Source organism: Frieseomelitta varia, unplaced genomic scaffold (assembly GCF_011392965.1).
Source record: "Frieseomelitta varia isolate USP_RPSP 00005682 unplaced genomic scaffold, Fvar_1.2 scaffold_563, whole genome shotgun sequence".
In the NCBI taxonomy this organism is placed as follows: Eukaryota; Metazoa; Arthropoda; class Insecta; order Hymenoptera; family Apidae; genus Frieseomelitta; species Frieseomelitta varia.
The window spans coordinates 55,700-68,070 of NW_025110327.1; the positions used below are offsets into that span (position 1 = coordinate 55,700).

General features: G+C 27.9%; 1 protein-coding gene across 5 annotated transcripts in view; it reads right to left on the reverse strand.

Moving 5' to 3' along the window:
- LOC122533948 overlaps positions 1–12,371 on the reverse strand; it is a 112,046-nt gene that overhangs the window by 10,690 nt on the left and 88,985 nt on the right. For all 5 annotated transcript variants that reach the window (XM_043664135.1, XM_043664138.1, XM_043664136.1 and 2 more), the window contains 4 exons: positions 5,920–6,057; positions 2,650–2,717; positions 2,278–2,570; positions 1,107–1,411 (listed from right to left, as the gene is read on the reverse strand). In XM_043664135.1, the coding sequence (XP_043520070.1) occupies positions 1,107–1,411; positions 2,278–2,570; positions 2,650–2,717; positions 5,920–6,057 (804 nt within the window). The remainder of the gene's footprint in view (positions 1–1,106; positions 1,412–2,277; positions 2,571–2,649; positions 2,718–5,919; positions 6,058–12,371) is intronic.

Genomic DNA, 12,371 nt, shown 5'->3' on the forward strand with positions numbered 1-12,371 from the left:
TCCCTTCCCTATAAAATTAACTTTTTCGTTGGTTACGCCGGAAATAGCCATCAACGATTTTACTTTATGTGTATCGAAAACATTTCAATCGCTTCTTACTTGAAATAGAATTTCTGCACAGAAAACACATTGGATGGAGAAATGGAACATTTAACATCTAAAAATTCCTTTGTGAACAAACTGTTATGAATAGAAACATACGAGAAAGTGTATCGACTGAATATATTCGAAACGTATCATATTCTATACTCTATATAATGAAACGAATAACAGAATAATAGAAAAAATTTTTCAAATGTCATAGAAAAATTGAAAACAATTTTTGCAATAAATTTTCCATCGTGTAATTAAAAGTAAAGAAAAACGAAATTTTCTTATATATATATATATATATATATATATATATATATTTTTTTTTTTTCATTCTTTTATAGAGCCATTATTTCGATATTTAATAAACCCTCATTTGCTATTTCGATTTAATGTGTGCATTTAAAAAACATAAAAGATAATATTAAAAGCATAAAAATATATAAAAATATGAAAGCGATTAAAAATAAAAATCATTTAAAAACTATATCATAAATTGATAAAATGGAATGAAAAGCTGTCAAAAAATAAATTAATATCTTTCAATTTATTAAACGCTAATACTATAATGTTATAGTTAATAACTATATATTATGCGTTATAATTAATATTATAATGTTATATAAAACTGATTATTTTATTAACGAAATATATTCTTAGTAAGATATCCCATATTAAATACATATGAAACGAGTATTCATTTACTTGAAATTTTTACATTTCCAACGAATGTAGGAAAAATAATAATTATTATTCTTACAATTTGTCGTAATAATTTCGCCACTTAATTTATATATATGTACATACGTATATGTTATAAATAACTGATTTAGAAGAAAGTATCAATTTATTGTTCATTTAATAAAATTAAATTGCGAAACTAATACTTTCACGTTTATTTTCTAGGTTTACATTCATCGATGAAACTTTTGACTCGGACAAATAATTTAAAATTGTTTGAAATGAAAGTGCATTAAAAGGCGATCTATAAAGTGCGGAAGAAAATCAAAGATTACCTGATTCTGAGGATTCTGATGAAGTCCTTGATGCAATTGCTGACTCGGCAATCCAGATGGTCCCTGAACAACATATTCTCTCGCAACACTTTGCACCTGTTGGCCAGCTGTTGCTGATTGGCCAAATCCAGGAATTTGAGTTTGATGAACTGTTTGAACTCCTGCAGGTGGAGTGTGATGTGTTACGTGAAGCTGAGCACTTTGACCTGGTAAATTGGGTTGAATCTGAGATGTAGGCTGAAGTTGTCCAGGAAGTGGTACGTTCTGTTGATTGCTCAGGTAACTATATGAGTGTCCATACTGACCTAAACCAGGTTCAAGCGCTATATAAATGTTATTGTATTTATCACGTTGTAAATGGATGATTTCGAATAAACTCGATTTTAGTTACATTCTTTATACTTTTAATTCAGAAGAATTTCTATTACGTTTCGTAGATAGTGTTTGTAGCTACTTTATTTCAAAAATTTCTTGCAAATGTAAGAACCGCTAAAAAATTAATCAAAAAGGTAACATAGCTGAATGATTTCACTCTGATAAAGAAGTCTGCCACAACCCTATTAGCTACAGGTAAAGGATTTTGAATTTCCAATTCAGTGGTTGGTTAGTTTTCAACCTACTAACCAAAGTAGTAACATATTTTAACCATTTTTACATAAGAGTAGTTTTTATATTCAAAAAAATATATATTGAAAAATATTTAAATTTAAAAATTTATGTAATTGTAATTACGAAATTAAAAAAATTTAATAGTAGTTAATTTTTTTAAATTTTTTTATAGGCATTGATCTATACCCCAAAATTAATTATACTTAGCTATATAGTACATATATGTAAAAATCATGTACATATATTACATATGATACTTGATATCGAAAACTGATAGCATGTTTCGAGATTAGAAAAGGCGATTTTCTCGTTGGTCAACTGAAAGACCTTCTATGCACTTCTATTTTCATTTTACATACAGATAGATGGTTCTTTAATCTAGACACTAGTCGATTTGTGGAAATATAGTACGAGAGTTTTTTCAGAAATGTACAAATTAAAATCAAGCAACAGAACATCAGCAATGTTAAATTTCTTCTATTACATTCTGTATATCTAACAAATCACAAGCCAATAGATTAATAGGATATTTTGTACGTAAGCATATGTGTACAGAACTAACCACAAGCATTTTTTGGATATTGTTGCATATTAATAGGAGGTTCCTGTGCTCGTGGTTTCCCATAAATCCCTTCCCTTTTCTTCGTCTCTTCTTCATCGATACTCTTGCTTGATTTTCTCAATTCATCTGTAACATTGTTCAAGCTCGCTTCCGGTTCTGGTTCAACGTCCTTACGACTCTGTCCAAAACGGCTTGATATCATATCCTTAATCGTATGATAAGTCTTTGAAATGGATTTGCTCTTCTCTTCATCGATTTTGGCTGTTCTTAACAGCGATGCAGCTGATGTCGACCTTTAAAGAAATTGTGACTTTATCTTGAAAATCAATTTTCGGATTCACTGAGTGCAGTGCAATAGAAAGAGATATTTACACATAAGACTCTGGTGATTGATAACTCCTTGTTTGACCCTCTTGTCTCACTTCTTGCATCTGAGTTGCCTGAAAAATTGTTTAGGCACATTGATCTTTTTTCATGTTTCAAGCTATTCTTCATCAATTTACAATTGTTTTGTATTCACGAAATTCGTACATTTCGTTAGTGCCAATTCACGATTCTGAATTTGGATTAAAAGAAATATATATAAAATATATAATTTCTCTATTTCTGTATTTAATTTCTTTATTTCTTCATTTAATGAAATTTTCTTCTAAAAGGTCTTTTATAAGATTTCTTCATAATTTTCTCTATAAGATTAATTTTTAGAAGACCGGCATTTTTTTTATAAAAATAGTAATTCCGATGAACACTTAAGAAATATGAATAATAATTGAGATAAAAAAATAATTAAGATATTAATAATTCAGCTAAAAGTTGTGTAGCATTTGATAATAATTTAAATAAATATTTTTAAATGGTTATTCAAAATTGCAAAAGTGCTCTTTCTGTCACTCAAAATTAACCATATATAAAATATCACTAAGTTTACATAAGTTTTTGTGTATTTAAAGTATTACAAAAATATTTTTGATGATATTAAAGATTATTTTTTTATTATAAATTTAGCCGTGACTCTTATATACCTATTGTATATTGGATTTTTATTTAAATATTCTCGAATAAATAAATTTAATCAAATTGCCTGATATTCGCGATTGATAGTTACTATACGACATACAAATAGCGGTAAATGTCTAAACGCCTAATACCGAACAATGAACACTAATAAGCTAATAAATTATATTATTTTATACCAAAGCATCAATTTATTTGTAGCCATGTACGATTGTCAAGCTTGGAGTTTAGTGCAACTAGTATCAGAGAAAAGTTCTGGTAGCGATGGATAAAATGATTGGGAAACACCTGAAATTTTTACTACAAGACACGAATAAGTAATAAATCAATACGTATGTAATACAATGGAAGAAAAAGTATGCGATTCATTATTAAATTATCCAGCTTAAATGCTACAATTTTGGACTTTTTAGTTTGAGAGCATGTGGAATTACTGTGGTTTTAATAGGGTATCATGATGCTAGGAATTAGTTAATTTCGTTTTAACAGTATCGTTTTAAAGATAATAAGAATCTTTTCCATTCTCGTTTGAATTTTTATTGCGTCACTCATTCATTGCATTATCAACTAATACTACATTTTACAACATACATTTTAATTTCTTTGTTTAATTATTATAAATAAATGTTTAATGATTATACAAACAAAATAAATTTGTAATCGACATACATACGTGATCTTAAAGCAAAGTAATAATAAAGTAATTATTTTTTAGTTATTTTTATGATAAGGATGTAACTGTTAGCTATCGAGTTAATAGTTATTAGTTATCGATACCAAACTGACGATCGGAAGCTATGCCGACTATTTATCTTACTGAATATTCCACTGAAACAAAACATTCCTCAGCAAAGGGGAAGGCGTGCAATTTCTCTCGACGCAATTTGTCAGAATCTACCGAAAACAATTCTCTATTGAAGAGAACAGTGGGCGGCTAATGGAACGTATCCGTTTAAACCACAGAAAGAATTTCAAAGTTGTCGGACTGAATCTTTTGGTTCTTAGGCAGGCATGCGGTTGGAATAACAACTGACACTGACAATCAAAAGAATAAAAAAAGAGAGAGGCAGGAAAAAGAGAATGGAGTGGAGTTTTGTTCGTAGGGCTTCATCACACGCTTTGCGCATACGAAAAAAGATTTTCTGACTTGCTGCACAGCTACAATGTTAAGGATTACACCGTATTAAATTTAAAAAAAATATGAACTTTCTAACCATCAAAAGCTTCACATGCAAGATGTTAACAAATAATAAAATATAACTAATAAAATAATTAATAAAAAAATCATAACAATAATACTAATATTAATAATAATAATAACAATAATAATAATACGTATGAATATCTCCTACTTCTATATCTACGAATGTCTTCTAAACTGTGACAGCTAAACAGACAAAAAGATTTATGTACGAATTAAGAGAAGTACATAAATAATAGATTTGCAACATAACCCAAAACACCTACGTCATCAAAAACAATAGCTCTGATAGCTATAGTGAACTAAAAAATATGTAATATCAATATTAATAATATCATGACGAAAAAACATTAAATCCTATGATTACGCAAATTTTCAATCTTTTGTTCAAAGTTTTGTATTACATTCTATAGGACTCAGTGTAAGTCGCTTTTCGTTAAAAATAACTTGCACTATGTAAATACTTCTTTAATTGGTGGAAGAGTTTAATTATTATAATGTAATCATTATAACTAAACTGTTCCATTGACTGTCGATTTTGACAATGAAAGTATGTTTGTATGGCATATTATTTTTAATTATTGGCTTCTGAGCCTTCCATATAATAATTGTTTACCATGCTAGAAACAAATCAAAGGAAACAGAACGTGAACAATATGATCACTTAGGTTCTAATATTAATACAAACAAATATTTTAATTATTCATACAATTATTAATTATAATTATTCGCACAATATAATATAACACATATAAAACAATTTAAACATCAGCTGTATAGAAAACATCGTGACATTGTGAATATAGATCAAAGATAATTTTTCACATTATTTATACATTGTACACATTGTACACATTGTACATGTGTGTTCACATTCATTTTTATCCTATGATCGAATCATCATAGCACGTGCATTACCAACACCTACTCTTATCTCAAGCAATTTACGTAGGTGTCCGACCACTATAGTTCACTAGAATTGCACTTGCGTGAGTCAATCGCTGATCAATTAAAAGATTTCGTAATGATCATCTATGCGAATAGACATTCATTCACTTTTTTCTTGTATCTATTTTCATACTATCAGCTGACATTTTCTAAATATAAACATCGAGGTCTATATTTATAATATTCTATTAAAAAAGACAAATCTTGTTTTCAAACCTTGTAAAAATGATTAATTATTTTAAACTATGATGCTAAGAGAGTTTTATTCAAATTATAAATTATAATTTAGTAATTAAGGAGTATAAAACCACAATTTAAAATTACTTATGTATTTAATACTTAACTTAATTCACATTGTGCTATAGTGCATGTTAATAAATAAACAATATTTATGTTGTTATATGTAGAACTAACGGTTAATTATAATATAATAAGAAATTTGAGTGTCTTAAGGAAGATTAACAAAAGAATTAGCTCACCTCTTGAACCCAAGCCTGTTGTTTGATCGGTGCATCCGGTGCAATTGCGACTCTTCCGGCAGTTCTTTGTTTGTACTCGTGAAGAATGGGAATCTTGGAATTTTTGTCTCCCGATGACAAAACAACTTCACGTTCAATCTATAGTGAAACAATTTTTATCGTTAACTTTTACTCTTATTTTTGCCTTTGCTTTTAATTATTTGTTTCGACTACTTTGATAATATTATAACTAATAATAATAATTAATATTGCAATCAACAATTTTCTAAATTTAATACTATGATATATTTTGAAGAAGTCACATAATATTTCATATATAATATGTGTATATAACAATTATCTATACAATATTATTTATTAATGTATAAAATAGTTCCTTATTCAAACGATCAAAGTGTCTGATTAATTTTTTCAAACAATAAATTCTATAGAATTTTATAATCCTTTAAACTCATCTTATGAAGTCTCGCGAAAAATAAGAGAATTGAACTGCAACCAGTAAGTTGAAACAAACGATCGTATACATCTGACAAAGCGATTACATTACCATAAATATGTAAATTGGATAAGATGTCAGAATGGAAACAAGATTGGCCGATGCGTATTAGGACGCGGCTTTTTCATTTTCAACCATTTCTCATCGTAAACACTGCAAAGCCTGTCCGATTTCAGTTTCACGGTATCTATTCGATTTTTCTAAATAAAATCTGGAAGTTCACGATACCACTCGCGATCAAGCCATTTTCTGCATGCATATAATAATGCATCTAAAGAGATCACTGAACTAAACTCGTCTGAAATCGCATCGCATTGCATCGCGTTAGCCAGAAGAAAGCAAGCGTGATAAAATGAGAGTTATTGCACAAAAAAGGCACACAGCTAATTATTATCGCTGAGTAGCGTACATTATTTATGAATAATTCTGTAGATGCTTATGTTTGTAGATAATTTGTCAGGATGAACACAGGAAAGAAACAAAAAAATCCTGGATAAGTTCGTTGTCCATGAAACGAGTTCAATTACGAGTTATGCAAAATTATGTAAAATTATGTAAAATTTTTGCATTTCATCGTTTTCACAAAGTGAAAAATTAAAAAAAAAAATACTAAGAAAATGGTAAATATAATTATCATCTTCAAAAGCATTATAAAATAATTAACGAAAATAAATTCTGAATTTTTTCTTCATAATGGAAAATTTAAACTTGCCTTTTAGTTAATCTGTATCGGCTGATTTTTATATAATAAATTCTATGTCTGTATAATATAACATTACTTTCTTTTTTCTAAATAATTTATAATATAAAGCTTTCTGTACATCTTGTATAATATAAATATAAATGTAAATATACAAAGTAGTATATTAGAGGAGCATTTAAATAATTTTTTTATTTTAAATTTTATACAAGAAATGTTTGACAAAGTTACATTGTTTCGAGAGGGTACGTTTGACGAGGAATCGATTCGTTCTCAACGTCATTTTTGCAAGATTTCAAGAACATTGGTTAACTTTTTAAACGGAGCTCTATATTTTTTTCGATAATCTTATGACGTATAAAAAAATCGACATTCAATGACATTCATAATGGTATTGTTATAATCATGTAATCTCGAGAAATTCTTTTGGATGTTATCTTATTGATCCATAGATTTTATACTTTTTAAAGAGCAAGTGTCATCGATTTCAATGATTCTTTGATTTATAATGGAATATCATACTTCGATTTATAATAAAATGTTATACTTTAATAAATGACATGTTTCCTTTTTTTGATGCCGCAGACAACTTATTCATTTACACGTTGAATGCCGATCTTGCCGATTGTTTTGGAATTTTTTATAGAGATGTATGAAAACTTAAAAATATCAGAATGGAATCGACAATTCATGATCCGATCTGAGTATCGGATACCCGAAATTTTCGGATTCTCGCACATCTGTACTTTCAAGAATTCGACCCGATCGCACACATCTAATAAATAGCAGTATAACTATCAACGTTCAAACTTTCAGCATTTCATACTTAGCCGATTACGAATGTGCGTAAAATCATTTATTTTTGTAAATTATTGTGAAAATTATGGTAGCGTTAACTGCTAGCTTTCATTACTCAAACAAATGCCAATACCGATATTTTTCTTTAAAAGGAACATTCTAGAATGCGTTTTTCAATTAGAATATGTCAGGTGAATATACCTAAGAGACTAGAAACTGAAATATTTTAAAAACAATTAATTACATTCAAATGTTTTAGATAAAAGTTGAATGGTTTCAAGAAGGGCATTAATTGTTATAATTACTATCTTTCAACGTCCATGTACTAACAACTACTAAAGATATGCATTAGCGAATTGTCGAAGAATATAGAAATATCATTACATTGGTGTTAATATGCCTACTTACATACACACTTTATACATAATATTTTAATATATACTTTTGAACTAAAGGTTTTTCGATATAAATAGTATTAAACAAATTAATACCTTTTTTTATAAGTAAATTATTACTTTTTTTTATACTTCGGTATGAATATACGTTGACTGCCACGCGAATTTTTGAATTTGCACTATGGGGCCACAATACAAATTTCATCTTAACAAGTCTATAACGATAAAGAATTGCGCAATATAATATACGCAAAGTAACAGCATACTCTTGCTAATAGCACATTTTTCTCACTGGTCCCCATGATGCAGTTAATCTTTACAACAAATTTCAGAAATGATGGAGAGAGATAGAAAAGATGCTTAAACGGTAATTTCGAATAATTTAGAGACAGTCTGTGCTTATCCGTCAAAGAAGTAAGATTATAATGCTACGCTATTACTTGAACTATTGTATTTGCGGAAATATTATTTCAAGAAAATCTTGTAAGAGAAGTTTCTATTTTGTAGGAGTGCTATTCTTCCCACATCATTACAGTATATTTTAATATTGGTATATTATTTTTAAAATTTTAATTTCCATTTCTAAAAAATTTCTTTTAAATTTCATTTTATTTCTATTTTATATTTTTTCCACAATTTGTTATTGTCGAGTGGCACATTTTTTAATTAATGAGGTTAGGTATAATTCACTAATTTTTATTCGACGTCATTTGTCTTGAAATGAATGATTTTAAAAATTTACTCATGGTAGTCACCGCTGATTACCATGGCCCAAATGAAAAGACAAGTACCGGTCCCATGGGACCACTGTGGCAGCGAAAGTATTAAAAAATATACAATTTCGCTTAAAAAAATAAACTTGATCTTCAAATGCCTTCTATGGATGGATATATGTACATTATATCAATTAATGCCCATTCTCGAAATTATTCAACTTATGTCTAAATTTTGGATATAATTAAGATATAATCCATTTTTGGATATAATTAATCATTTAGAAAATATTGCAATTTTTTCTCAGATGATATCTTCATTCGGTATAAACCGATTAGACGGTCGATAACCTGCATCGATACAAATATATGTACATAAAAATACTTTCAATACTACATGTTGTATATATTTTATAGATCGTGTTTGAGTTAGACCAGAATCGTAAAGTGGCCAGCAGCTGAAACCAGTGGAGTCGTTTGTATTTGCTCTATTCCAAATAGTGCGTCAAATGAATGAATGTTTGTTCAGATGTTCAACAAATTCGCTCTCATTTATTACATTAATACTCGTTATGAACATAACGATATGAATATAAGCACAAATTTGATCGGAGTAGGGGGCGAACGAGCACTCATTTGTATGGTGTAAACGCACCAAAATAATTGTTTATTTATTTTTATTTTTAAATTCCTTTCCATAAATTGTTTTTATGTAGAATGAAGCTATCTTCAAAATTTTAACCAAACTAATACGTTTTTATAAATTTCGCCGAATGTTTTTTTACGTATATTTTAAATTAATAGCGAGTAGCGGTAACATGTTTAGAAAAAAGTTGTTCAGAACAATGGCCACGACACATATTTCAAGACCATTGAGTTCGGTAAAGAATTCCTTTTTTTTTTAGATCATATTGTATTTTTATATTTTATTTGCATGTTTACATTATGTTTAAGATGATGTCTATTCGCATTTGTACAGTTATTTACTTTATACTGGATGTAGTCTGAATAATAGCACAAATAATGGGGAAATTCTATGGTTCACAACAAGAAGAAAATCAAATTTAAAAATAAATAATAATAAAAAAAAATATATATTTAAATTTATCTATTAAATATTATAACAGTATTTTGAGTATTTTTTTCATATGAACAATTAATTGATCATATAACATAACATCGGTTATTCAAAACGTCGATCATTCGAATTTCAATTATCCGAATACAACCTCATTATGTATGTATACGTAAACTATATATCTAGCAATGTATTTTGCTTCGTCTAATAATAACTGAACTGCTTACGTACTTTCATTTATACCATCATTATAACAAATTATAACAAATTAAATATTAAAAGAAAAATAGTAATACTGAAATTAAAAGATAAATGAAATATTATTGAATGTTTAATTTAACTAAAAAATTTACAATTAGCGACGTTAAAACTAGTGAATTAATAGTATTGAAATTTTAAAATAACCGGTAATAAGAAGAATTTTCATTTCTTGAAAATAAAAAACGATGATAAATTAAATCGAACTGTGTACGAATGAATCTTAATGTATTAATGTATTAATTCAGAAGAAAGCTTTTAATTTACATATCAAATTAAGAGATAATAGAAGTTTTAAAGCATCTACTGATTACTAGACATGTATTCTTTTACATAATAAACAGCTACATTTTAAAGCTGTTTAATTTTTAATTGATTTATGAAATGATTTATGAAATTTTTCTTTCAAACTGATTATTCAAAAAATCGCTTATCCGAACGGATTTGTTTCCCAATTAGTTCAGACAATGAACATTCTATTGTATTTAACTTATCCTTATCCTTATATATTGATATTGTATCGTATTGTAACATATATAAAAAGAGTCACAAATGTCGCAATTATTAGTCACATACATGTGTGCTTGATTTAAATATCCTCTTCTCGAGAACGAGATCTCCAATGCAATTTCGTTGTCATTCTTGATTTTCGTTCTTTTTTCTAAGCTAATATCCTGGATTTCATTTTGTCCATGACGGCTTATTTGATATATAACTTTTATATATGTTGACATATCAACAACATATCAATGTCATAACATTATGATCCAGCAAATATTTGTTTTAACAATTTAAAATACTTTTAAATTTTATCGAAATGAAATCAATAAAATTTAAAAGTATTTTAGGTATTTTAATATTTTGGAAAAAAATTAATATTTGATATTTTCATTAAATTACAATTAATCCAGCTATTAAAATATTATTGCTGCTATTAAAATAGTTGTGTTTAATTATCGGAAACAGTTTCACGGAGAGGAGACACCAGGAGAAACTTAACAAGTTGATAGGAGACGAGATGAGAATTTCCAAGATTTTACGAAAGATCCGGTGAGTAACTCGCAAGCAGTTAGATGCGCAGGATACATAACATTATTGTTGGTGATGGAACAAAGGTGCAGAAGACAAGTTCGTCAAATGACGAAGATGGCGAACTTGTACAAAAGTAGAATGTCGTCACTGAGAATTGTTCCGATTTGTTCTCGCCTCTGAGAGACCGATTCACGAGGAAAAGTGATGTATATAAACGGCTATCGCAATCCCCTTCCCAACTTCCGGTAAACGGTACACAGGTATGATGCCTCCTTTGTCTAGCTGAAGAATCTCTGAGAATTTTCCCAAGAATGTAACAACCAACTGTTACCGAAGATTTCACCGAATACTATCTTCTGTTCAATGCGTAAGTTAGAATCTGGAACATACATTTTGCACTTTTTCCATCACCTTTCTCTCACAAGTGACTATTAAAGTAATATTTCTTTAAAGTTGCAGTTCTTTTTTAGGTTTTTTAATTTATATTAATTGAAGAATTTTTGGAAATATAAAGTTCATTATATTTTTAGAATTTTTGGATCGACTATATAAATGTATATCAATAAATCGCTAAATTTATATTGTAATAAATAGATTTAAAAAATAACAAATTAAATGGAAGTCTTTTTTTCGTTTAGTTGTCTATTAAATATATGTGTCGACAAAAACATGAAGTATTTTTGATTTATTCTTAAAAAGGTGCATTGAAAATCATTAGTTTATCGATTTCAAAACGAAAAAGGAAAATAAAGAATTTAAAGTTTAAGAAGATGCTAGCATATACATAGTGCATTTTTATATACATCAAAGTAAAGTAAAACTTGTATTTACGAGTTTCTTCGCTCAAAGATGTCAATGTAAAGAAGATGTTGAAAGTCTTCTAGTATATATGTTGTATCATACAATTTTATTATTTCAAAGGTAATTTTATCATTTCTTATTTTTATTGTTTTTCAAGCTATGAAAAAATTTTACTAACGAA